Genomic DNA, 27,590 nt, shown 5'->3' with positions numbered 1-27,590 from the left:
CCACAACTAGAGAAAACCTCGCGCACCAAGGAAGAACTAAATAAACAAATAAATGAATAAAATTATTTTTTAAAATGAGCATTTGGATTTCTATTGTGAGGGGGGCCGAGAGAGCAAGCTAAGATCTGTGGACTTCCCCCTGTGGGAGAACTCGGACTGTATGAAAAGCGACATCTTGGCTAAGGAGATAAGGGAGACACATCCCTAACCTGAGGCATTGAACGGAGACAAACCCTGGGGATCTATCCGCCAGGTTCTATCCTGAGGGCTTTCTGCGGGAGATAAAGCCCTGCATTTAAACAAACAAAAATCCGCGTTCTTGTGGAAACCGCAGCTTAGAGTCTTCCGGGCCCCAATGGGGCGGGACCTAGAGGGCGCGGCCGACATAAAAGCGTAACAACTATTGGCCATATTCCCTTTAGTGCCCGCCCCAGAACTTTTTTTTTTCACACTTAACAGCTCATTGGCTGAATGAGGAACGTGTCCTTTGAGTAGGGAGGTTTCATTGGCTGGATTCCCTCTGGCTCTTCGGGGGCGGGACCGAAGAAGGGGTGATGTTTCTCACTGTGGGTTCGCACTCCCGGGGTTGCAGAGGGTTCTTAGGCCTGCAGAGAAAATTGGGGTTTGGGGGGTTAGTCTTCGGGCGGAGGTGGGGGCACGCTAAGGCGAGCCCCGTGGTCCTCGCTCTTGCCTGACGCGCGCCGAAAGCAACGCCAGCTGGCGGTGTCGCGGGCGTGACGTCATCTCGAGGCGTCGCGAGACTCCAGAGGAAGCCTTGACCTGTCTAAGCGTGGAGAGCTACGCGAAGATGCAGCAGCTAGTCCGGGCGGGGGCCCGGGCCTGGCTTCGGCCCAGGGGCTGCCGGGTGAGGCCGGGGACGGAGGGCGGGGTCGGAGGATACAAGTTGGAGGGCCCGGGGGGTTCTCTCTCATTCCCGCCCACCGTTTACAGGGCCTGAACGCGCTGGCAGAAGAGGCAGTGCAGCCGGCGGAGAAACCAGAACCCTTGGCGAGCGCAGGTGAGGTTGCTGATCACCCCAGGAAGGGTGACGACTGGGAACTCTGACCCTTACTCCTGACTTCCCAATCGTTCCAGGTCCCCAGGCACCCGTGCTGCGCAGGTGCGAGCTCCCGGTACCCCTTCACCGGCGTCCCGTGCAGGCCTGGGTTGAATCTCTGCGGGGCTATGAGCAGGAGCGCGTGGGTCTGACCGAACTGCACCCAGACGTTTTCTCCACGGCGCCCAGGTCAGTGGGAGCTGAAATGGTGAACTGGGTGGTAGAGGGACGAGGATCGGGGGTTTAGCAATCAGGATGACCTGGGTTCGAGCATCATTTTCTCCAGCTGTCAAAAGGGAATGACGGTTTTTCTTGCTTCAGAGTTGTGTGAAGGTGAGGGTTGAGAGGTAACGTTCTCTGTGGGTTAAGGGCACAGGGCTCTGTATCCCGAGTGACTGGATTGGAATCCTACCTTCCCCCTGTGTTTCAATGTCTCCATTCTGTCAAACCTCAAGAGATTAAATGAGATAATTCTGGCCCATAATACGGTCTATAGAAATGTTGATTATTGTTGCTGTTATTGGTTTTTGCAAAAATGGGCACTAACAGTGTGTGTCTGGCTCAGCCTATTTACATTTTATTTTATTTTAACTTCTTTTTTTTTTTTTTTTTGCCGTGTGGTTTGTGGACTCTTAGTCCACTGACCAGGGAGTGAACCCAGGCCCTCCATAGTGAAAGTGAAAAGTCCTAACCACTGGGCTGCCAGGGAATTCCTTTTTATTATTTTTTTATTCTTATTTTGTAGCTAAAGAAACAGCACAGGCAAGTTAAGAAATCTGCCTATGGTCACATAGCTTGTAAACTATATACTCAACAGTATATGGGCCAATTCCCAGGACTAAGTTTTCGCTTGCAAAGGAGTTTGATATCTCTTATGTTTACTGTGTCTGGCAGATAATAACTGCTATAACTGCTGTTAATTTATTACTATAATGTTTGTATGGTTTGTCCCCTGTTTTTACAGAATCCTAATCTGCTAAGGGGTGACCAAAGGAAAAAAAATTAAAAACAATGTATTTTGGGACTTCTCTGGTGGTTAAGACTCTGAGCTCCCACTGCAGGGGGCATGGGTTCCATCACTGGTTGGGGAAATAAGATCCCACATGCTGCAAGGTAAAAAAAAAAAAAGAGAGAAAGCATTTTATTTATTCTGTAAATACTTAGGAAGTGCTTACCAGGTGCCAGATTCCATTCTGGGTGTCAGGGATATAGCAGTGAATGAGCACTGAGGTTGCTGATGTTACTCCCAGTCTAGAGCTAGGACGGCAAACTTCTGTAAAGAGCCAGGGAGTAAATATTATAGGCTTTGAAGGCTGTAATGTCTTCATGGCGACTACTCATCTTTGCCGATGTAGTACAAAAGCAGCCGTACACAATGAGTAAGTGTATGAGCGTGGCAGTGTTCTAGTCAAACATATTTACAATAACAGGCAGCAGGCCAGACCTGGCCTTTCTAACCATAAAATGCATCATTTGAAATGCCGGGCTGGATGAAGCACAAGCTGGAATCAAGATTGCTGGGAGAAATATCAATAACCTCAGATATGCAGATGACACCACCTTTATGGCAGAAAGTGAAGAAGAACTAAAGAGCCTCCTGATGAAAGTGAAAGAGGAGAGTGAAAAAGTTGGCTTAAAACTCAACATTCAGAAAGCTAAGATCATGGCATCCAGTCCCATCACTTCATGGCAAATAGATGGGGAAACAAGGGAAACTGTAAGAGACTTTATTTTTGGGGGCTCCAAAATCACTGCAGATGGTGACTACAAGACGCTTGCTCCTTGTAAGAAAAACTATGACCAACCTAGACAGCATATTAAAAAGTAGAGACATTACTTTACCAACAAAGGTCCGTCTAGTCAAAGCTAGTCAAAGTCTAGTCAAAGCCAGTAGTCATGTATGGATGTGAGAGTTGGACTATAAAGAAAGCTGAGCGCTGAAGAATTGCTGCTTTGGAATTGTGGTGTTGGAAAAGACTCTTGAGAGTCCCTTGGACTGCAAGGAGACCCAACCAGTCTATCCTAAAGGAAATCAGTCCTGAATATTCATTGGAAGGACTAATGCTGAAACTCTAATACTTTGGTCACCTGTTGGGAAGAACTGACTCATTTGAAAAAACTCATGCTGGGAAAGATTGAAGGCAGGAGGAGAAGGGGATGACAGAGGAGATGGTTGGATGGCATCACTGATGCAATGGACAAGAGTTTGAGTAGGCTCAGGGAGTTGGTGATGGACAGGGAGGCCTGGCATGCTGCAGTCCATGGGGTTGTAAAGAGTCAGACACGACTGAGCAACTGAACTGAACCAAGCCATCGTTTGCCAACCCTTGGCACACCAGCCTGGCACCCCTGTCCAACGTGAGCCCCATGTGTAATTTCAGTTCTTCCAGTAGCCACATTTTCTTTCAAATGGCAAGAGACAAGTAAGATTGATTTCAGTATTATATTTCATTTGGCCTGATAAATCTAAAATGTTGGGACTTCCCTGGTGATCCAGGGGCTAAGACTGCACTCCCAGTGCAGGGGGCCCGGGTTGGATCCCTGGGCAGGGAACTAGATCCTTTATGCCACAACTCAGAGTTCACATGTCAAAACTAAAAATCCTACATGCCACAACTAAGACCTGTTGCAGTCAATTAAATAAATACATTTGAAAATTTTATTTGTTAATTTTTGGCTGCTCTGGGTCTTCAATGCCGCATGGACTTTTCTCTAGTTCTGGCGAGCAGGGGCTACTCTGTAGTTGCGGTGCACGGGCTTCTCATTGCAGTGGCTTCTCTTGTTGCAGACCATGGGCTCTAGGGCGCCCAGGCTTTCGTACTTGTAGCCCCTGGGCTCTATAGAGCACAGGCTCAGTAGTTGTGGCCCATGAGCTTAGTTGCTCCTAGGCATGTGGGATCTTCCCATCCTAGGGATCGAACATACATTGGCTGGCAGATTCTTTACCACTGAACCATCAGGGAAACCCAAAATAAATAAATATTTTTTAAAAAATATGAAATACCGTCGTGTGGCCCTGGCCACTTTTTAGGGCTTCAGTAGATGCCTGGAGGATCGCATGGACAGAGGAGCCTGGTGGGCTGCAGTCCATGGGGTCGCTACTAGTCGGACACGACTGAGCGACTTCACTTTCACCTTTCACTTTCACACATTGGAGAAGGAAATGGCAGCCCACTCCAGTGTTCTTGCCTGGAGAATCCCAGGGACGGCGGAGCCTGGTCGGCTGCTGTCTTTGGGGTCGCACAGAGTCGGACACGACTGAAGCGACTTAGCAGCAGCAGCAGCTGCACATATGGCCATCCACTGTACGGGACAGCATAGGGTTAGAGAGGCAAGCTAGTCTGTAAAGAATTGACAGAACGGACGTGGAGCATGGCTGGAGGTAGTGCGAGGTGGGCCCAGAGAGGGACTGGAGCGGACCACACAGGGCCCTGGATGTGGGTGGGAGGAGCCCTGGGTTTTCATTTCATGGAGCAGGGAGGGTTTTAAGTGCACGCGGCCCTCTTATATATCCTTCCTTCGCAGGCTGGATATCCTGCACCAGGTTGCCATCTGGCAGAAGAACTTCAAGAGAATTGTGAGTGCCTGGGCAGGGCAGGTGGGGTGAGGTGGAGGCAGAGGAAGGTCCTGCTGTGTCTTCTCTGGATGGCTGGCTCAGGCCCCATTTTCTCTCTCCTGAACCATTCCCTAATGGGCCATTTTCTTTTTTCTTAAATGTGAGCACTGAGAATTATTTTAAGATTTATGTATTACTGATTATACTCATACCTTTATTTATTTGTTGGGCTGCTCTGGGTCTTTCCTCTGTCATGTGGGATCCAGCTCCCTGCCCAGGGATTGAACCCAGGCCCCCTGCACTGGAAGCATGGAGGCTTGGCCACTGGACCTCGAGGGGAGTCTCCAACCCTGCTAACATTTTGATCTTGGACCTCTTGCTTCCAAAAGTGTGGGACAGTACAGTTCTATTGTCGAAGCCCTAGTCTGTGCCTGCGTGCTCAGTTGCTCAGTTGTGTCCGACTCTTTGCAACCCCATGGACTGTAGCCCCCACTCCCTCCCCAGGCTGCTGAGGATTCTTAGCCACTGGACCACCAGGGAATTCCCACTAGGCATTTTCTGAACACCCACTGAGTACTGGCCATTATGCTAGGGGACATGACAGGCAAGGTCCCTGCCCTCATGAAGCTCCCAGTCTAGTCAGAATGGGAGAATGGGAGTCAAACAGTCATGCCTGTAAATGTATCATTAAGGAGTTGTCTCAGAAGAAAGGAGCGTTTAACCTCAGGTGTGTGATAGGTAGGAGCTAAGTAGGTAGAGGGGGCAGTGGGGCTGGCATGGAGGGAGTGGGAGCAGCACGGGCAAAGCCTGTGGGATCAGAGGGAGCACAGGGTGGCCCTGGAGGCCAGCAGGGGCAACGTGGGGTGTTTGGATTTTGTGCCAAGAGCATGGAAGATGCCATTCTCAGTCAGGGTCCCTGCCTTTCATGTGGCCACCTTGTGTCTTGTGAGCCCTGCCTGGCTCCCCATGGCCCTGAGAATGAAGTCATCAGCCTGGCATTGGAAGCCTCACAGGATCCCCCACCCCACACCTCTCCCTGATTCTAAACCCCGCATCTTTCCCCATATCCCACCTTCCTTTCATTTTTTAAAATTTTATTTTATTCTTATTTTTTTTGCCACATGGCTTGTGGGATCTTAGTTTCCAAACCAGGGATTGAACCCAGGCCCCCTGCACAGAGTCCTAATCACTGGACTGCCAGGGAATTCCCCCACCTTCCTTTTTTTAAAAAAATTAGGTTGTTTTCTTCTCTTTTTGTTAAAAAACACACATATATTTATTTAGTTATTTTATTTTTGGCTGTGCAGGATCTTCATTGTTGCATGCTGACTTCACTAGTTTCGGCGAACAGGGGCTAATCTTTGTTATGTTGTACCAGCTTCTCATTGCAGTGGCTTTACTTGTTTCAGAGCATGGACTCTAGCAGGGGGTGGGCTTCAATTGTGGCACACAAGCTTAGTTGTCCCAAGGCATGTGGGAATCTTCCGGGACCATGGATTGAACCAGTTTCCCTTGCATTGCAAGACGGATTCTTATCCACTGGCCCACCAGGGAAGCCCTTGCTGCTGCTGCTGCTGCTAAGTCACCCTTACCTTCCTTTTATTTACAACCACATTGAAATCATTCAGGAACTACGAAGCACCTACTGTGTGCCAGGCAGCAGCGCCCCTGCCCTTCTGAGGCTGACGTTCTTGAGGAAGAGGGAACTCTTCACTTTTTTATCCCTCCCTCCCTCCCAAAGCACTCTATGCTTGTCCTGATGGAGCCCCAGCCTCTGTGCCTCCTCTCCAGCTCCCCTGCAGCAGCCGACCCTCCCGGCTCACTGCCCTGTCCACGGGCCTGGTGCCTTTCGGCTGCGATGGCATCTGCCTGGTGAACCTGACTCTCTCCTCACTCTGTGCCCACAGAGCTACGCCAAGACCAAGACCAGGGCCGAGGTGCGGGGAGGTGGCCGGAAGCCCTGGCAGCAAAAAGGCAGTGGGAGAGCCAGACACGGCAGCATCCGCTCCCCAATCTGGCGAGGAGGTGAGCAGGTCTGCCCACATGTGTGCGGTCAGAGGTTGGCGAGACTGTGCACTTCCCCGCAAGTCCCCGCAGCTCTGGCCTCAACCTCTCATCAGGCCGTGGCCACAGCCCCTTTCTGCCGCACCTCCCAGCTCACCTCTCCTGGCCCACACTTCACACAGCACTCAGAGGGACCTTCCCAAGCCTCCTAGCTCCTGTGTGAAGTCTGAGCCCCTCATCTTGGCCTTCCAGGCCCTGGTGGCTGCAGACCCCCTCTCCCCGCTGTCCCTTCCACGCCTTCCTGACCAGATAGAGCTGACTCAGTCATCTTCCATTTGCCTGGCCAATTCCTCTCAACCTTCCCTGGGTTGGGAAGATCCCCTGGAGAAGGGAATGACTACCCACTCCAGTATCCTGGCCTGGAGAACTCCATGGACTATGGAGTCGCAGAGTAGGACACAACTGAGCAACTTTCACTTTCCCTTGTGTTTGGGCCTTGCCTCCTCCAGGAAGCCCTCCATGATCCTCTTTGAGTCCCCCCCACCCCCTGAATCCCCTTGTGCTGCCCCACACAACCCTGATTCCTTCTACGATCAAGCCTCAGTCTGAATATAAACGAGGGAGGGATGCTATCAGGTCCCCTGCTGCCTCCCAGGCCCCAGCAGGGGGAGCAGCCAAGTAGAATTATCCTCACTCAGGGATTGATGGCTGAGGACGCCAGGCTCCTCTGAGGCGAAGTTACCTGTCCCAGGTGGTTCCTGATCCATCCTCCGCTCCCCATCCCTCCCTGACACCCCCACCCTCTTTGTTGCACTTCAGCCTGGCTGCCAGCAGTCTCCTTCCCCCCACGTCTGGGCTCACCACTGGGGCAGATCTCTGACCTCCAAGCCCAGCTGGGGCCTTCACCCATTCACACATCCCTCTGCCCCTGCAGGAGGTGTCGCCCATGGCCCCCGGGGCCCCACGAGCTACTACTACATGCTGCCCATGAAAGTGCGGGTGCAAGGCCTCAAGGTGGCGCTGACCGTCAAGCTGGCCCAGGTAACAGCCCCAATCCTGCGGGAGCCACTGTGTGCTGGGATGTGGCCTGTGGGGGTGGGGGAGCCTGAGTAGCTGCAGGGGTGCCCAAGTGGCTCCGGGGGGCAGTAGGAGACTCAGCCCGTCCTTCCCTCCCACCAGGACGACCTGCACATCGTGGATTCCCTGGAGTTGCCCACCGCAGACCCCCAGTACCTGATGGACCTGGCCCGCTACCGCCGCTGGGGCGACTCTGTCCTTTTTGTAGACTTGTGAGGGGGCTGCACTGGGCAGGGGCTGGGGGGCTGGGCTCCATCCTTGGCAGGGCTCACCTCCTGGCCTCTATTTCAGAGAACATGAGGACATGCCCCAGAATGTTGTAGCAGCCACATCCGGGCTCAAGACCTTCAACCTGGTCCCTGCTATCGGTGAGCAAAGGGCCTCGGGCCAGTTCACATCCTGTATCTATAACTCAATCACCTAGCGGCCCTGGGCAGTGACCACCCTCCCCCACCCAACCCCCAGCTGGCTCAGCCCTGGGAGAATGATGTCTTTCTTAAAGAAACACTCTGAGGTCAGTCCCAGCTTGGGTTTCAGTGCTGGGGTGGAGTGAGTCCGAGGGCCCCCTGGCTGCTCCCTCATTCAGATACACAGGATCAGAGCTGTCCTGAGAAGGTGCCCCCATCCATCGAGGGTTGACTAGTCCCCAGAGCCCACTTTTGGCCTCCTGATTGTGGGCCCAGCTGCCTCCTGGACAGCAGCACATGGGGGTCTCATAGTCATCGCGGCGCCTAAGACCTCCTTCCTCCACCCCAGTCTGTTAGCCCACCCTGTCAACTCTGTCTGTGAACATGTCCAGGATCCAATAACTTCTCACCACCTTGGGCCAGCCCCCAGCATCTCCCACTCTGTCGCCTCTGCCCTGGTCCCAGGCACCTGCTAACTGCCATAATCTGTCCTGATCTCACAACCCCCTCCCAGTCCCACTTACGGCCGCCAGAGGGCGCCTGAGCACCTGAATAAGATCCGTCCCTTCTCTGCCCACCACCCTCCAGGGCTCCCACTTCACTCAGGGTGAAAACCTGACTTACCTGGAGGCCCACAGATCCTGCACTAGCTGCCCTCCTCTCCCCCCACTCCCCTCCCCTCCCCCCCATCATTCCCTGCAGCCACATGGGCCCCCCTCAGTACATTGTGTTTATTCGTCTGCTCTGTTTATCATCTGTTTCCCCAATGGGAACGTGAGGTGGGAACCCTTCCCTGGGACAGGGCAGAGGCGGGGTGACCCTGGATGTTTTGGTTGAGGCTGACGAGCTGAGGACCACCCCTTGCTCAGGGTCTTGCAGGGGTAAGCAGCTGAGCCAGGGTTTGAACCCAGGCTGCCGGGCTCAGGACCTACTCTAGACTGCAGTGTCTCTGTTGGGGGAGGGGGGCTGGTCCTAACTGTGCCTCCTTACCCCTCGCCCCCCCAGGCCTGAACGTGCACAGCATGCTCAAACACCAGACCCTGGTCCTGACCCTGCCCACCGTCGCCTTCCTGGAAGAGAAGCTGCTCTGGCATGACTCACGTTACACACCCCTCTACCCCTTCCGCCTGCCCTACCGAGACTTCCCCTGAGCCCCAACCCCGCGCCCCCCAGAGCACACAGACCACCCTCCTTCCTGCTGTAAGCCAGGCCAAGCCCTGGGCAGGCTTGGGAGGCGCCTCCCCATCCCAGGCCCCCTGATCCCAGTGGGAGGCTGAGGCCACACACAGAGAGCAGCCAAGCAGGCGTCAATACTGGGAAGAGGGCTGCTCGCTGGAGACCCACGTCTCTCTTTCGTGTAAGATAAATTTTATTTTGTAATCCAAGAGGGGAAGCACAGCAGCTGCTTGCCATTCTGTGAATAATTCCATTCGGTGCCTTCCCTGTTGCTGAGCGTCCCTAGGCACCTAGCTGCCTCAAGACCCCACTTGTAGAAATGACCCAGGAGCACCTTTGCCAGGGCGAGTCAGCCTCGGGGAGCGCGCAGCAGAGAAGCAGCCATCTCTGAGTACCCGCTGGCGCTGCCTCCCAATCCCAGGCACTCTGACCAAGTGCTCGCATCCCTGACGGGGCTTGTGGTCCTGTTTATTACCGTCCTTCCATCCAGCTGTGGGCCCGATTCCTCAAATGGGTACAATGTGGAAACTGGGACTTCCATCACAGGGATTTTCCCTAAACACGGAGTCAGGATCAGTGTGGTCAGTAAATGTGCAAATAAATATTTTTTAAAAACCCCAAGCCGACATACTGATTCTGCAGTCTGCTGATGTTATCTGTCCCCTACCCCCCAAGTTATTATCTCTTTAATAGTCACAACACAGACTACAGAATAATGTGGTCAGTTTCTTTAAAGTTGGCTGAAACTGCCATCTGGCCTGCAGGCCCATCAAGGCGGCCAAAGAGACCCATCAACTGGGCAGCCTGCTGCCGAAAACATCTCTGGAATGCCTCTTGGGAATCCCTTGAGAGCTCACAACACATTCTTTGAACATCCTCAGTGGACAAAAATTGTGATCCTTAAAGTTTCAAATTTGATTCAGGGAAAAAGAAAAATCTGGGACTTCCCTGGCTGTCCAGTGGTTAAGACTCTGTTGTTCCATACAGGAGGTGCAAGTTCAACCCCTGGTCGGAGAACCAAGATCCCACATACGTGCATGTATAGCTGAACCACTTTGCTGTCCACGTGAAAGTAACACAGCATTGTAAATCAACTATGTTTCCATTTTTTTTAATAATTTTTTAAATATTTTAAGAAGATAAAGCTATTTGGAGCCAGTAGTAGGAAAGGGTACAGAGGCTGGGTGGGAAATGCTGGGCTAAACCCAAACCATTACCAGCTTCTGCCTGTGCCTGTCACTAGCTCTGCAGGGACATCGAGGCCCCAAGAAAGACACATCTGTTGTCCTGACAGCACCCAGCCTCATGTGGTGTTGTCTCCCCATGTTTAATGGGGCTCAGTTGTGCACAACATGGCCGTCAGGAAACTGAAGAAAGCAGTCAGAACCTGTTACCCCACACTGGAATCCCTCAACCAGATCAAGGGTGGAAAAAGTCATCAGAAAAAATGACCTGGGGCCTAGAATGTGCTTTCTAATAATCAGGGCATAAAATGTGTGTGTTTCTTGGCTACCGTAAAGCATGACAGACTAGGAGGGCTCTGTGGTAAAGAATCCGCCTGCCAATGCAGGGGATGCAAGAGACGTAGGTTCCATCTCTGGATCGGGAAATCCCTCAGAGAAGGAAATGGCAACCCACTCCAGTATTCTTGCCTGGGAAATTCCATGGACAGAGGAGCCTGGTGAGCTACGGTCCATGGTGTCACAAAGAGTCAGACATGACTGAACACACAAAAACTAGGGCTTCAACAATAGAACGGTACTATCTCACACTTCTGGAAACCAGAGGTCCAAGAGCAGGATGTTGGCAAGGTTGGAGGACTCCCCTGGTGGTCCAGTGGCTAAGCCTCCATGGTCTCAATGCAAGAGGCCTCGGTTTGATCCCTGGTCAGGGCACTAGATCCCACATGCCACAATTAAAGAGTTGGTGCAACAAAAGAAAAAGATGTTGGCAGGATCGGGAATTCCCTTGTGGGCCAGTGGTTATGACTCAGTCTACTGCAGGGGGCATGGGTTTGATCCCTGGTCAGGGAACTAAGATCCCCAAACACCTTACAGAGCATCCCTTCCCCCCAAAAAAGTGGGCAGGGGTGATTCCTTCTGAGTCTATGAGGCAAGGTCTGTCCCACCCCTCTCCCCTAGCTTCTGGAGGTTTTTTGGCATCCTTGGCATTTCTTGGCTTGATCCATCACCCTGATCTCTGTCCTCATCTTCAAATGGTGTTGTCTGTGTGTGTGTGTGTTCAGATTTCCCCTTTTTATAAGAGCACTGGTCAAGTTGAGTTAGGGCCCATCCTAATGACCTCAACTGAACTTGATCATCTGCAAAAACCCTGTTTCAAAATAAGATCACAATCTGGGGTCAGTACTTTCCCCCCTCTCCCTGGGGAGAGAAGTAGTTGAACCCGTGACAGGGAGTAAGGGGGACTTCCCTGGTGGTCCAGTGTCTGGGACTCCATACTTACACTGCTGGAGACCAGATTCAATACCTGGTCAGGGAACTAAGATCCCACATGATACACAGCATGGCCAAAAAACAAGCAAACCTTATCACACCCTCTTACGACATGGGTTAACCCAGAGCTCAGAGAGCAAAGTGTCTTCACAAACTTTGAAAAACATCCCTGAAGGCAGAACGCCCAAGCTGAGCCTGATCAGGCTTAAGAAAACTCAAATGAACTAATATTGCTGGGAACTGACCCCCAGGAGATCCAGAGGGTGAGAGGCAGGAGGCTCTGATGTGCAGTGAAGGTGTCTGCTTATTGATGGTCAGCATGGAGGCCCACTGGGCTTCCCTGGTGGCTCAGATGGTAAAGAATCTGCCTGTAATGCAGGAGACCTGGGGTGCATCCCTGGGTCCGGAAGATCCCCTGAAGAGGGAATGGATACCCACTCCAGTATTCTTGCCTGGAGAATACCATGGACAGAGGAGCCTGGCAGGCTTCAGTCCACTGGGTTGCAAAGAGTCGGACATGACTGGGCGACATACACATGGAAGCCTAATAGGAGACATGAGAGGATAGGAGGACCCCAAGGGCTGAGAAAAGAGCCACAGCCCACACCAAAGATACCTCCATCTCAGACTTCATTGGTGATCCAGTGGCTAAGACTCTGCTCTCTCAAGGTAAGGGGATATGGGTTTGAAACCTGGTCAGGGAACTAGATCCCACATGCTGCAACTAATACCCGGTGATGTGTGCATGCTGTTATGTCCAACTCTTTGTGATCCTATGGACTGTACTCCCACCAGGCTCCTCTGTCCATGGGATTCTTCAAGTAAACTACACTGGAGTGGGTTGCTGTACCCTCCTCCAGGGAATCCTCCCAACCGAGGGATCAAACCCCAGGCTCTTATGTCTCCTGCATTGATAGGCAAGTTATTTACCACTAGTGCCACCTAGGAAGACCTGGAGCAGACAACCAATAGTAATAATACATTTAAGAAAAAAGATGCCTCCATCTCAGGACTTTCCTGGTGATCCAGTGGTTAAGGCTCCGCTTCCACTGCAGGGGGTGCAGGTTCCATGGCTCAGGATGCGGCCACAGAAAAAGAAAAGAAAAGATGCCTCCATCTTAGCAACGATGTACCCAGGAAAGAAGAAACCTCAAAAAGCTGCTCAGAACACGAGCACACCGCTGGGGAACCTAAGGAAGGGGAAGCCGCCAGCCCAGGGGAAACTGCCCTGTGGTGCCTCCTTACACCTCGGTAGGAGAGACCCAAAGGCTGGTGAGAGGAGGCAAGGGGACAGACAGAGGGTCAACAGCTGGCGGACCAGGCCCTTCTGCACTAGCAGGGCCTCCAGCTGGGAGAAGCCTGACCTGGGCTCCCATCCAACACCAAGTTCAGAGATTTGGACGTGAAGCTGATGTGGACCTGAGTTCCAGGCAGGATTCATAGCCAGTGGCATGGCAGAGTCCGCCACAGAATGAACTTTCAGTGAGCTATGGTTTTTCCAGTAGTCATGTATGGATGTGAGAGCTGGACTATAAAGAAAGCTGAGGGCCGAAGAATTGCTGCTTTTGAACTGTGGTGTTGGAGAAGACTCTGAGAGTCCCTTGGACTGCAAGGAGCTCCCACCAGTCCATCCTAAAGGAGATCAGTCCTGAATATTCATTGGAAGGACTGATGCTGAAGCTGAAACTCCAATACTTTGGCCACCTGTTGGGAAGAACCGACTCAATTTGAAAAGTCCCTGATGCTGGGAAAGATTGAAGGCAGGAGGAGAAGGGGACGACAGAGGATGAGATGGTTGGATGGCATCACCGACTCGATGGACGTGAGTTTGAATAAGCTCCGGGAGTTGGTGATGGACAGAAAAGCCTGTGTGCTGCAGTCCATGGGGTCACAAAGAGTCGGACACGACTGAGCGACTGAACTGAACTGAACTGAGTGGATGGAGGAGCCGAGTTCTGTTCCGATCAACATCCACACGCCATGCAATTTTGCTTTTCACTCTCGGGCTGTTATGAGGAACCATGATGCGAGAGTGAACTCATCTGTGGGGAAAAAGGAGGAAGTCTGTGGTCCTGAGCAGGAAGTTAGAGGTGGGATTCCCAGAGCTCAGTTGTAAGGAAACAGACAACTTGCAACTACTGCTATCTGTTCTCCCTGTGCAAAAATGGCCTTTGAATTTTATTTATCTGTCTATTTATTTACTTATTCATTGTTTTGGCTGTGCCGGGTCTTTGTTGGGGTGAGTGGGCTTCTCTTATTTTGGAGCATGGGCTCTAAAGTTCACAAGCTCAGTAGTTTCAAGGGCTTAGTTGCCCTGAGGCTTGTGGGATGTTAGTTCCCTAAGCAAAGCTTGAACCTGCATTGGAAGGCATATTCTTAACCAGTGTACCACTAGGGAAGTCCCATGAATGATGTTGGGTTGTTTTTTTTTTTTTTTAGTTTTTATTTATTTATTTTTGATTGCGTGGGTCTTTAGTGCTTTCAGGCTTTCTCTAGTTGCAAGGAGTGGGGAGGGGACGCTATTCTGTAGTTGTAGGCTACAGTCCGTGGGGTCACTGAGGGTCAGACATGACTGAGCGACTTCACTTTCACTTTTCACTTTCACACCTTGGAGAAGGAAATGGCAACCCACTCCAGTGTTCTTGCCTGGAGAATCCCAGGGACAGCGGAGCCTGGTGGGCTTCCGTCTATGGGGTCACAGAGTCAGACACGACTGAAGTGACTTAGCAGCAGCAGCAGCAGCCTGAGGGCTTCTCACTAAAGTGGCTTCTCTTTTTGCAGAGCAGGGGCTTTAGAGCGTGGGCTCTATTTGTGGAACACCAGCTAGTTGCCCCGAGGCACGTGGAGTCTTCCTGGACCAGGGGTTGAACCTGTGTCCCCTGCATTGGAAGGTGGATTCTTAGCCACTGGACCACCACAGCAGTCCCTGATGGTCTTACTGAAACCTCACTCCCACACTTTGCAGGATGCATTACTATCCCTTTCTGCAGCTGAGGCCATCAAGTTATCACCAGGGGAAGGGGCTTCTCGAGGTCACAGCTGGTGGCTGTGCCCTTTGGCCCATCCCCTCAGCACTGGCTGGTCCCCACACATCACAGCCACACATCACAGCCACACATCACAGCTCTGTTTTGGGCTCGTCCACTGGACATGTCAGAAGGACTGGGGAACCACAGTGAGATACCAATTCCCACTCTGGTGGCAGGAGACCTGGGTTCAGTCCCTGCGTTAGGAAGATCCCCTAGGGAAGGCAATGGCTACTCAGTCCAGTATTCTTGCCTGGAGAATTCCATGGACTGAGGAGCCTGGTGGGCTACATTACATTGGGTCACATAGTTGGACACGACTAAGCCACTAATACACATCCATTAGGATGACAATCACCATAATAATTAACAAAATATATGTTGGCAAAGATGCGGAGAAATTGGAACCCTGGAGTCTTTGTACATTGCTGTTGGGAATGTAAAATGGTACAGCTGTCAGGGAAAACAGTCTCACAGTTCCTCAAAACATTCAACACGAAATTACCATGTGACTCAACATTTCCACTCCCAGGTAGACACCCAAAAGAAATGAAAAGATGTTCATATAAACACTTGTACAGGAATGCTGATAGCACCATGATTCAGAATAGCCAAAAGGTGGAAACTACCAAAGTCATTCCATTAATGAAAAACAAAACTTGATTTGGCCTTACAATGGAATGTTACTCAGACTAGGGCCTGAACAGTATGGAGGTTCCTCAGAAAATTAAAACTAGGACTACCCAAAACATGATAAGTCAACTCTATTTGAATAAATATATAGAGCTAAGGTATACTCCAGGCATTCCTCTCCTGGGTATTTATCTGAAGGAAACAAAGCTGTTCTTTTGAAAAGATAGCTGAGAATTCCCTGGTGATCCAGTGTTTGGGACTTGGCACCTTTATTTCAGGGGCCGGGTTCAATCCCAGGTCAGGAAACTGAGTTCTTGCAAACTTGTAGCTTTTAAAAAAAAAGGAAAGAGGACTTTCCTGGTGGTCCAATGGTTAAGAATCCACTGTCCAATGAAGGGGTTGCGGGTTTGATCCCTAGTCAAGGAACTTGCCACAGGGCAATTAAGCCTGAATGTGCAACTACTAAAGCCTGCTCGCTAAAACGAAGAGTCTGGGAGCCAAAAAAGTAAAAAGATGTCTGGACCTTGTGTTCCTAGCCCTGTTACAACCTGGGGGATGAAACCCTCTAGTACCTCCCATAAAAGCAGTGGGAAAGGAATCCTGGGTTGGAAGAATAGCATGTACGGAATGCTCAGAGAATAGGAAGTTCATTCATTCAACCAATACTATTGACCGTGTGCCTCTAATGACTGGACATTGATTCAGGTGCTGAGGCTGAGAGATTCCCTGGCCTTCTGGCACTCACGCAAATGGAGGTGATATAATCAAGTCAGTCCAAAGAATTTCAACCAGTGAATACTCATTCACTGTATTCATTAAAGCAAGTGACAGGGAATGATTAGGCTGTGGCCCAGGATGGAAGGGGCCAGCGAGTAGGGGAGCACTGGCAAAGTTTTTTTATTTTCATTGTTTACGTATGTATGTATTTATTTATGGTCGCGCTGGGTCTTCATTATTGCACAGGTTTTTTTCTAGTTGGGTGAGCCGGCTCCTCATCGCAGCGGCTCCTCTCGTTGGAGCACAGGCTCTAGGTGTGACGGCTTCAGTAGCTGCAGCACTCGGGCTCAGCAGTTTTGGTGCCTGGGCTTAAATGCTCCGAGGCATGTGGGATCTTCCTGGACCAGGGAAGGAACCAGTGTCCCCTGCATTGACAGGCAGATTCTGATCTACTGTACCACCAGGCAAATCCTCGGGAAAGCTTGTTAAGAGGAGGCTGAGGCCACAAGAAAAGGTTGGCCCCATCAGGGATGAGAGAAAGGGCATTCCAGGTCAAGGGAACAGCAAGGTGGTCACACCAGAGCACAAGATGAGTTCCGAGCAGGCACAGTGCCTGGAGTGGGGTTTGGGTACTTCTGCCCTGGTGCACAGCCTCTGGTCTTCAGTGGGACCATTCTTACCTTCCTGAGACTGCCTGACACCCTGGAGGAAGCCCTGCCCTTCCTGATGGCTGCGGAAAGGGGATGGGGGAGCATCTGCTTCCCTTTCTTTCAAGAAAGCACAAACAGATTGTAGACTGGGGGCACACATTTTTCTGCTAAACTGTCCCCCATTATCATCCCATTTTCTATCTCAGGAAATGGCCCTCCACCCTCTCAGGACATCAGAGCAGGACCACGCATCAAGTGCGATGTGCCCTGCTGCCAGGATGAATGCCAAACTGAACCACATCTCTGGTCCTCACTGTCCACTCTAGGCACCATCACTGCTCCCAGTTTCCTGATTCCGCCCAGTCCTCCACCCACCCCACCCCCAACCGTAGCTCCTGCGGTCTCAAGAGGGTGCCTGTAATCTCCCAAGTCAGGGGTGTCTCCCCTCTGCTCAGAATCCTCCATGGATCCCACTTCTCTCAGAGGAAAAGCCAAAGTTCTCCCCAGCCCTTGCTCTACACCATCCCCTCCATGCCCTCCTCATCCCCTAATTCCCTCCCTTCCTCATTGCACTCCAGCCACACCAGCCTTCTGGCTGTTCTTTAAGGCAGTTCCTACCTCAGGGCCTTTGCACATCCAGCGAGCTCTGCCTGGTACATTCCTTCCCTGATATTGTTAGGATTCCCTCCTCACCTCCCTCCGTTTCTTGATCAATGTCACCTTCTCAGTCTTTCCCACAATACTCTATTTATTGCTTTAGGAATCCTGACATTTCCTATTCCCTTCCCTGCTTTATTTTTCTCTTAGAATTAAGCACAAGCTAGATCTCCATATATATATATATATATATATATATATATTTGTGTATTTATTTAGCTGTGTCAAGTCTTAGTTGCCACTTGGGCCATTCTCCATCTTCTGTGTCCACTTGGGGAATCTTTAGTTGTGGCATGCAAACTCAGTTATGCCACATGGGATCTAGTTCCCTGACCAGGGATAGTACCCAGGCCCCAGCATTTGGACAGTAGAGTTTTAGCCAATGGACCACCTTTACATATTGTATTTTTGTTTCTGTTGCTCCAACTATTAATAAATGATCTCTGCATGACAGCAAGAAATTTGGTCTATTCTGTTCATTACTGTGTTCCCAACACCTGGAATGACACTTGGCTCACAGTAGGCTCTTTTTTAAAAAAACTTAAAAAAAAATTTACTTGTTTATTTTTGGTTGTGCTGGATCTTCCCTCCTTCTTCTTGTTGTTCAGTCACTCAGTCGTGTCCTACTTTTTGAGACTGCATGGACTGCAGCACTCCAGACTTCCCTGTCCTTCACAATCTCCCAGAACTTGCTCAAATGCATGTCCATTGAGATGGTGATGCCATCCAACCATCTCATCCTCTGTTGAACCCTTCTCCTTCTGCCTTCAATCTTTCCCAGCATCAGGGTCTTTTCCAATGGGTTGGCTCTTTGCATTAGGTGCTAAACTTCAGCTTCAGCATCAGTCCTTCCAGTGAATATTCAGACTGATTTCCTTTAGGATTGACTGGTTTGATCTCCTTTCAGCCCAAGGGATTCTAAAGAGTCTTCTCCAGCACCACAGTTCAAAGGCATCAATTCTCTGGTGCTCAGCCTTTTTTATTGTCCAGCTCTCACATCCATACGAGACTACTGGAAAAACCATAGCTTTGACTATACCAACCTTTGTAGGCAAAAATCCTGTCAGGATTCCTAAATGGTTTTTAGTAAGCTGTTTAGGTTTGCCATTAAGGAGCAAGCATCTTTTAATTTCATTGGTACAGTCACCGTCCACAGTGATTTTGGAGCCTAAGAAAATAAAGCCTGTCACTGTTTCCATCGTTTCCCCATCTATTTGCCATGAAGTGATGGGACCAGATGCCATGATCTTCATTTTTTGAATGCTGAGTTTTAAGCCAGCTTTTTCACTCTCCTCTTTCACCTTCATCTAGAGGCTCTTTCATTACTGTTTGCTTCCTGCCATAAGGGTGGTGTCATCTGCATATCTGAGGTTATTGATATTTCTCCCTGCAATCTTGATTCCAGCTTGTACTTCATCCAGTCAGGCATTTCTCATGATGTACTCTGCATATCAAAGTTAAATAAGTAGGGTGACAATATACATCCTTGACATACTCCTTTCCCAATTTGGAACCAGTCAGTTGTTCCACCTCTGGTTCTAACTGTTGCTTCTTGACTTGCATACAGGTTTTTCAGGAGGCAGGGAACGTGGTCTGGAATTCCCATTTCTGACAAAATGTGGTCCACTGGAGAAGGGAATGGCAAACCACTTCAGTATTCTTGCCTTGAGAAAGCCATGAACAGTATGAAAAGGCAAAAAGATAGACACTGAAAGATGAACTCCCCAGGTCGGTAGGTGCCCAATATGCTACTGGAGATCAGTGGAGAAATAACTCCAGAAAGAATGAAGGGATGGAGCCAAAGTAAAAACAACACCAAGCTGTGGATGGGACTGGTGACAGAAGCAAGGTTCAATGCTGTAAAGAGCAATATTGCATAGGAACCTGGAATGTTAGGTCCATGAATCAAGGCAAATTGGAAGTGGTCAAACAGGAGATGACAAGAGTGAACACTGACATTCTAGGAATCAGCGAACTAAGATGGACTGTAATGGGTGAATTTAACTCAGATGACCATTATATCTACTACTGTGAGAAGGAATCCCTTAGAAGAAATGGAATAGCCATCATAGTCAATAAAAAAGTCCGAAATGCAGTACTTGGATGCAATCTCAAAAATGACAGAATGATCTCTGTTCGTTTCTAAGGCAAACCATTCAATATCACGGTAATCCAAGTCTATGTCCCAACCAGTAATGCTGAAGAAGCTGAAGTTGAACAGTTCTATGAAGACCTACAAGACCTTCTAGAACTAACACCCAAAAAAGATGTCCTTTACATTATAGGGACTGGAATGCAAAAGTAGGAAGTCAAGAAACACCTGGAGTAACAGGCAAATTTGGCCTTGGAGTATAGAATGAAGCAGGGCAAAGCTTAATAGAATTTTGCCAAGAGAACTCACTGGTCATAGCAAAAACCCTCTTCCAACAACACAAGAGAGGACTCTACACATGGATATCACCAGATGGTCAACACCAAAATCAGATTGATTATATTCTTTGCAGCCAAAGATGGCGAAGCTCTATATAGTCAGCAAAAACAAGACCGGGAGCTGACTGTGGCTCAGATCATGAAATCCTTATTGCCAAATTCAGACTGAAATTGAAGAAAGTGAAGAAAACCACTAGACCATTCAGGTATGACCTAAATCAAATCCCTTATGATTATACAGTGGAAGTAAGAAATAGATTTAAGGGACTAGATCTGATAGACAGAGTGCCTGATGCACTATGGACGGAGGTTTGTGACATTGCACAGGAGACAGGGATCAAAACCATCCCCATGGAAAAGAAATGCAAAAAAGCAAAATGGCTGTCTGAGAAAGCCTTACAAATAGCTGTGAAAAGAAGGGAAGCGAAAAGCAAAGCAGAAAGGAAAGATCTACCCATTTGAATGCAGAGTTCCAAAGAATAGCAAGGAGAGATAAGAAAGCCTTCCTCAGTGATCAATGCAAAGAAATAGAGGAAAACAAAAGAATGGGAAAGACTAGAGATCTCTTCAAGAAAAGCAGAGATACAAAGGGAACATTTCATGCAAAGATGGGCTCGATAAAGGACAGAAATGGTATGGACCTAACAGAAGCAGAAGATATTAAGAAAAGGTGGCAAGAATACACAGAAGAACTGTACAAAAAAGATCTTCATGACCCAGATAATCACAATGGTGTGATCACTCACCTAGAGCCAGACATCCTGGAATGCGAAGTCAGGTGGACCTTAGGAAGCATCACTACGAACAAAGCTAGTGGAGGTGATGGAATTCCAGTTGAGCTCTTTCAAATACTGAAAGATGATGCTGTGAAAGTGCTGCACTTAATATGCCAGCAAATTTGGAAAACTCAGCAGTGGCCACGGGACTGGAAACAGTCAGTTTTTGTTCCAATCCCAAAGAAAGGCAGTGCCAAAGAATGCTCAAACTACCACACAACTGCACTCATCTCACACATTAGTAAAGTAATGCTTCAAATTCTCCAAGCCAGGCTTCAGCAATATGTGAACCATGAAATTCCAGATGTTCAAGCTGGTTTTAGGAAAGGCAGACGAACCAGAGATCAAATTGCCAACATCCTCTGGATCATGGAGAAAGCAAGAGAGTTCCAGAAAAACATCTATTTCTGCTTCATTGACTATGCCAAAGCCTTTGACTGTGTGGATCACAATAAACTGGAAAATTCTGAAAGAGATTGGAATACCAGACCACCTGAACTGCCTCTTAAGAAACCTGTATGCAGGTCAGGAAGCAACAGTTAGAAGTGGACATGGAACAACAGACTGGTTCCAAATAGGAAAAGGAGTATGTCAAGGCTGTATATTGTTACCCTGCTTATTTAACTTACATGCAGAGTACATCATGAGGAACGTTGGGCTGGATGAAGCACAAGCTGGAATCAAGATTGCTGGGAGAAATATCAATAACCTCAGATATGCAGATGACACCACCCTTATGGCAGAAAGTGCAGAACTAAAGAGCCTCTTGATGAAAGTGAAAGAGAGTGAAAAAGCTGGCTTAAAACTCAATATTCAGAAAACTAAGATCATGGCAACTGGTCCCATCACTTCATGGGAAAGAGATGGGGAAACAGTGGCTGACTTTATTTTTCTGGGCTCCAAAATCACTGCAGATGGTGATTGCAGCCATGAAATTAAAAGATGTTTACTCCTTGGAAGGAAAGTTGTGACCAACCTAGACAGCATATTAAAAAGCAGAGACATTACTTTGCCAACCAAGGTCCGTCTAGTCAAGGCTATGGTTTTTCCCGTGGTCATGTATGGATGTGAGAGTTGGACTGTGAAGAAAGCTGATCGCCGAAGAATTGATGCTTTTGAACTGTGGTGTTGGAGAAGACTCTTGAGAGTCCCTTGGACTGCAAGATCCAACCAGTCCATCCTAAAGGAGATCAGTCCTGGGTGTTCACTGGTAGGACTGATGATAAAGCTGAAGCTCCAATACTTTGGCCACCTCATGCGAAGAGCTAACTCATTGGAAAAGACCCTGACGCTGGGAAAGATTGAGGGCAGAGGAGAAGGGGACGATAGAGGATGAAATGGTTGGATGGTATCACCGACACAACGGACATGGGTTTGGGTGGACTGCAGGAGTTGGTGATGGACAGGGAGGCCTGGCGTGCTGCGGTTCATGGGGTCGCAAAGAGTCGGACACGACTGAGCGACTAAACTGAACTGAACTGAAGAATTTTCCACAGTTCAAAGCGCTTAGCGCAATGTAAACGCACAATCATGGTCAGGTCCGCTCAGGGACAGGCCCCATAGCGCCCGGAGTAGTTCCGTCGTTTGTTTTACGGCCGCTGCCGCTAGGCAGCCCTCAGGATTTCAATTCGGAAATACCAGTCTGAGCGGCCAGCAAGGGGGGACAAAGCAGAACCCGGCCAGGCACTCTCTCAATCCGGAAAGGGGTCCGGGCTCGGGAGGGGAAAGCGCCCGCTCCGCCCCCTCGGCCAGCGGTATAAAAGGACCCGCGAAGCCAGGCGCCGAAGCCTTGGCCGCGCTCCCTGGCCCCAGCTCGTCCGCCCCGCCTCCGCCTGCGATGGCTCCCCGCGCCGCCGGGGCCGCTCGGCTTGCGCTCCTGGCCCTGCTCGGGACTCTGCTGCCTGGTGAGTTACGGGCGGGGGCTGCCGTCGAGTCCGCTTTGGAGATGCGGGGTGCGTCCTGAAGCCGTGGGAGGACCAGCCCGCGACCGCCTGGGAATAAGGCGGTTCGCACTTAGGTCGCTGTTTCTGGGAAGTTGGGGTTAGAAGCACCGATTGAAAGTCTCATCCAGACCCTTCATGGCCCGACTGTGTGCTCTCGGACTGTGGGTTGCCCCTCCCGAGGATCTACAGGTTTTCCGCTGTAAAGTGAAGCTAATAGCGGCCACCTCTCAGCGGCTGTGTCCTGGCCCAGGAGGTGGTCTGACTGTGAAGAGGGCCACTCCAAGCTTAGGTAGACTGGGTAACCACCCCACCACCCGGCCATGCACATTCTGTTCCTCACCCGGTGAGGAAGTCCTGGACTCTGCTCAGGGGGATTCCAGGGCTGACTTGCCCAGGGAGCAGAGGTTGAGAAGTGGGATGCCCCAGGCAGCCCTTCCTCACCTTCAGTCAGGAGGAAGGGGAAAAGGGGTACAGCTGGTCTCAGATGGTGGTCACTGTCAGAAAGTTAAGAGACTGCAAAATCCACACCAGCTCAACAAAGAGTTCTAATCGCGATTCCAGTCTGGATTCTACCCCTTTCTAGCTGAGTAACCTCCCCTTTTGCGTGGGGCTCTTGTCCATGGAATTGCCAGGCAAGAATACTGGGGTGGGTTGCCATTGCCTATTCCAAGGGATCTTCCTGACCCAGGGATCCAACCCATGTCTCCTGCTTTGGAAAGCAGATTCTTTAGCATCTGAGCCACCAGGGAAGCCCCAGCCTCCCTTCAGGTCTCACCATTTCCCTCTGAAATGGGAAGGATCCCAGAATCACCCTTGGAGAACTCACAGAGCTGCTGTTCCACACACCTCCATCCTAGATGGAATAGACCCAAAGCTGAAGGCAGAGATCATTTTGAGGGGGGTCTGGGGGGGTGGCAGGGTTAGGATGGGTGGGTTCACACAGATATTTTTTCAGTTTGAAACCACCATGGTCTGAGGGAGCTTATCAGAACAGACCCCCCTCCTTCTTTCCTGCAGCCACTGGCTACCTGCCCTGTGCTAGCGGGTGGTGTGGTGGCTGTATTCGCCCACTTTACAGACAGGGGAAATTGAGGGCCAGAGAGGGAAAACCACTTATCCAAGGGAGTGGGGACCAGCCTGATTGGAAGTTCTTCACACTTGACCTCTTGGGAGGGAAACGGACACTGACTCCATGCCCCTCTGTTGCTAACATCCTCATGGCCACTCAAGGTCTTCAGAATGAAGACCACATCCCTGGCATGGCTTAACACTGCTTACATGATCCTCCTTACTTCATTTTCCCCCAACTTATCCCCTTACTCTTCTCCAGCCACCCTGCCTCAGGACCTCTGTACTTGCTGTTGCTTTTCCTGGAGGTCATTTCCCTTTCCTCTGGAATGGCCCGCTGCTGCTCTTCATCCTAATCTCTACTCACATATTCCCCAGTCACCAAGACACTGTCTGTTCTCTCATCCTGTTTCATCTTTCCCAAATCCCTTGTCAGCATCAGTTGTTAATTATGTTGTTTGCTCATGAATTTTTCTGTCTCCCACATTGAAGGCAGAGTTTTGTCTTGTTCAATGCTGTGTCCCCAGCAAGGGCTGGATGCAGTAATATTGATGAGCCCCAGCTGTCATGCCGGACCACCCCCCTCCTTTTGATTCCAGGGCCTGGAGGTGCCAGAACATCAGTATATCCTTCAAAAGCCATCATACCCCGTGGAGGCTCCCTGAGGGTGAACTGCAGTATCTCCTGTGACCAAAAGGCAACGTTTGGCCTAGAGACTGAATTAACCAAGAAGGAGGTGGACCGTGGGAACAACTGGAAGGTTTTTGAACTGAGTGATGTGCAAGAAGACATCAGCCTGTTGTGCTACTCAAACTGTCACAGCGAACAGACAGTAGCTTCGGTGAACCTCATCGTATACTGTGAGTGGCTGGGTCCGGGGCCTGGACTAGGCAGACTGGGTGGGGGAGGTGGACAGGGGAGTCCCAGCAGGTTGGAAAGCCTTTGTAACTTGGTGAGTGGAGGCAGGGTCTCATTGACGGGCAGGAGGCCCATCTTTGGAAAGTCTGATGTCATCTGGACGCCCTCCTTGAACGTCCTTGGGGTGCCCTTCAAATATGGACAAATATGCCCTTCAAATATTCAAAACTTTCCAGAACGCTGTCTCTCTAGGCCTCTTTAATAAGGTCAGATGGTCCTAGATCTGACTCTTTTTAAAAAAAAAACACTGCGGTGTGTTTCCTGGTAGTGTAGAGGCACTGTTGTGGCCTGGGTTCAGTACCCAATCAGGGAACTGAGTCCCTACAAGCCTTGAGACCAAGAAATAGATAAATAAGTAAAAGATATGAATTAAAATTAGCCCTGAGATTTTTTTTTTCAAACATTGTCAACAATCCAAAAACCTGGTAACAACTGGTCTGGCAAGAGTGTGGGGAAGCAGATAGTCTGTGGACATTGCTGACAGAGTGGGGGTACCAAGAGTCACAACTTCTGGTGGGGAAGCAGACATCAGTCCCCAAAATGTCACATGTGTGGGTCCTTTGACATAGAAAGCCCACTTCTAAAAATTGGGCCTATAGGTGTTCCCACTCACGAGGGAACTGAAGCAGGTAGGGGGTTATTCACTGTGCCTTGATCTGGAAGGGAAATAGTGTGCAAGTCACTCAAATATCGGGAACTGGGGAGGCTTCCCTGGTAGTCCAATGCTTAAGACATCACCTTCCAGTGCAGGGGGTGTGGGTTTGATGTCTGGTGCGGAACTGGGATCCCACATGCCACACAGCCAAAACACCAAAACATAAAACAGAGACAATATTGTACCATATTCAATAAAGAGCTTAAAAATGGTCCAAATTAAAAAAAAATCTTTTAAAAAACATAGGGGGTTGAGGAGAGAAACAATGGTTCAGTCATCCCATGGAATAGTATGCCACTGTGTAAAAGAATAAGACAGGAAATTTGAGGTATTGTCAAGTTCAAAAGAAGTAAGGTCTGCCCAGAATGACTGTTAAGGTACCACAGTGTTAGGGAGACATGGGGGCGGGGAGAGAGAGGTTGTGTTTCTGCATTAAAGAGCTCTGGACAAAAACACAGCAAAAGTAGCTGGCTGTGACAAGAGAAACCAAGGTAGGGGGGCTCCAGGAGAGGGCAGGGGATGCATTTTCTCCATGTGCCTTTTATTTCCTTTGGATGTTTGAAGTGTGACAGCGAGTTAGCATGACATAAGCAATAAATAGATACATGAAATTCAAACTAAGAGAAAATAAAAAAAGGAAGAAAGAGGGATTTCCCTGGTGATCCAGTGGTTATGAACCTGCCTTGCAGTGGAAGGAACACAAGTTCAGTCCCTAGTGGGGGAACCAAGGTATGCCTGTGAGCAACTGAGTCCATGTGCTGGAGTGATCCTCATGTGGGGTAGTGTGGGGGAACATACGGCTTCCCGATTGATTTTCACTTGACCCCCTTGGAAAGGTCTAATGGTGCAATGAGGCCTGAGGGACATTCGCCTTCACAGTGCCTGAGTAAAAGAAGCTTTGGGGCAAAGAGTGGCTTTGTTTCTGGTTTCGGGAATGTTTGAACAGCTGCTGGCCAAGTGAGCAAAGTCCTCAAACAATGTCAGTGGCCTCTGAAAACCCCCCAGAAACCTCCTCGTAGGACCCTCTGCATCTCAACCTGAGACTGAAAGCACCACCCTCCAGGTTTGAGTCCTGGCTCTGCTAAATTTCTCCCTCTTTGAGTGCCAGACTTTGCCTTAGTTTTCACGTTGGTGAAATGGAGCACATGGTCGCACCCAGTAGCAAAGGATCATCTAGGAAAGACTGTAGCTTGGTCCTGCCCCACGGCCAGTATTTAGATGAAGAAGCATCTCTGGATGGCTGGAATTTCTCTAGAAAGAGTTGTAATTTTTGCAGGAGAGGCCCCTAACTCGATTTTGAAGCACGCACAGGAGTTTGTAAAGACAAGCATGCTAGAAAGAAGGAACAGGGCTCCACTGGTGGTTCAGTGGCAAAGAATCTGCCTGTCAGTGCAAGAGACACAGGTTCAATCCCTGATCCGAGAAGGGCCCACATGGCGCAGAGCAACTAAGCCTGTGGGCCACAACACTGAAGTCTGCTAGCCTTAGAGCCCAGAATCCCTATCAGAGAAGCCACCCCGATAACAAGCCTGCACACCCCAACTAGAGAGTACCCCCATTCACCTCAATAATAGAAAAGCTCACACGGTAAGAAGACTCAGCAAAGCCAAAAATAAAAGAATTTTTCTTTAAAGGGGTAGATGGAAGGAACACCCTAGCCAAAAAGTTTGGAGTGGGGAAACAAACTGACATGCGATTGGGAAGGTTAGGGGGACTGAATACCAATGGATTGATGTCATTGGAGCTGAGTTTGGCAGGACTTCAAATGCCAGACTGAGAAACTGAGACCTTCTCCTGGGGACAGGGAGCCATGGAGAGTGTGTGAGCAGGCAGGCCTCTAGAGCAGAGGGCTGACCTTACAGGAAGCCAGGGAGCAGCTAGCTGTGGACCCAGGGTGGGCAGAGGTGTGTACAAGAAGAAAATAGCAGGGACTTCCCTGGTAGCCCAGTGGCTAAGACTCTGTACTCCCAGGGGACCAGGTTCCATCCCTGATCAGGGAACTAGACTCCACAGGCTATAATTAAAGATCCTGTGTGTGCAATGAAGACCCGGCACAGCCATATAAATAAATTAAAAACAATTTTTTTTTAAGAATGTAGTTCTCACCTTGGAGAAGGAAATGGCAACCCACTCCAGAATTCTCGCCTGGAAAATCCCATGGATGGAGGAGCCTGGTGGGCTACAGTCCATGGGGTCGTAAAGAATCAGACACGACTGAGCATGCACACACATTCCTCACCTTAAAAAGTAACCTCATTCCAGTTTACAGTCATCCTCTTAACTTCTGAAGTGGATTAATAATAGTCCAAAAAAAAAACATTGTGAGTCTTCCCTGGTGGTACAGCAGTTAAGAATCTGCCTTCCAATGCAGAAGTTTCCATCCCTAG

General features: G+C 49.7%; 2 protein-coding genes across 3 annotated transcripts in view; both read left to right on the top strand.

The window, feature by feature from the left end:
- The first annotated feature begins 551 nt into the window (after nucleotides 1–551).
- On the top strand, nucleotides 552–9,903 carry MRPL4 (mitochondrial ribosomal protein L4). The gene is made up of 9 exons (XM_055430823.2): nucleotides 552–865; nucleotides 952–1,018; nucleotides 1,096–1,246; nucleotides 4,583–4,634; nucleotides 6,521–6,638; nucleotides 7,552–7,658; nucleotides 7,797–7,906; nucleotides 7,986–8,062; nucleotides 9,107–9,903. Exons 1-9 carry the CDS (start codon nucleotides 809–811, stop codon nucleotides 9,250–9,252), a joined length of 885 nt encoding a protein of 294 aa, XP_055286798.1. The 5' UTR covers nucleotides 552–808; the 3' UTR covers nucleotides 9,253–9,903.
- A 12,466-nt stretch (nucleotides 9,904–22,369) lies between these two features.
- Nucleotides 22,370–27,590, top strand: part of ICAM1 (intercellular adhesion molecule 1) — a 34,963-nt gene continuing 29,742 nt past the window's right edge. Inside the window, exons 1-2 of one of the 2 annotated variants that reach the window (XM_055429610.2) lie at nucleotides 22,370–22,523; nucleotides 24,230–24,490. In XM_055429610.2, the coding sequence (XP_055285585.2) occupies nucleotides 22,457–22,523; nucleotides 24,230–24,490 (328 nt within the window). In that variant the 5' untranslated portion in view covers nucleotides 22,370–22,456. The remainder of the gene's footprint in view (nucleotides 22,524–24,229; nucleotides 24,491–27,590) is intronic. The other variant, XM_088839019.1, reaches the window with a different exon arrangement.

The sequence above is a fragment of the Moschus berezovskii genome, chromosome 8 (assembly GCF_049115385.1).
Source record: "Moschus berezovskii isolate FMDL1 chromosome 8, NW_MosBer_1.0, whole genome shotgun sequence".
Taxonomy (NCBI): Eukaryota; Metazoa; Chordata; class Mammalia; order Artiodactyla; family Moschidae; genus Moschus; species Moschus berezovskii.
This window is presented reverse-complemented; position numbering and strand designations above follow the sequence as displayed.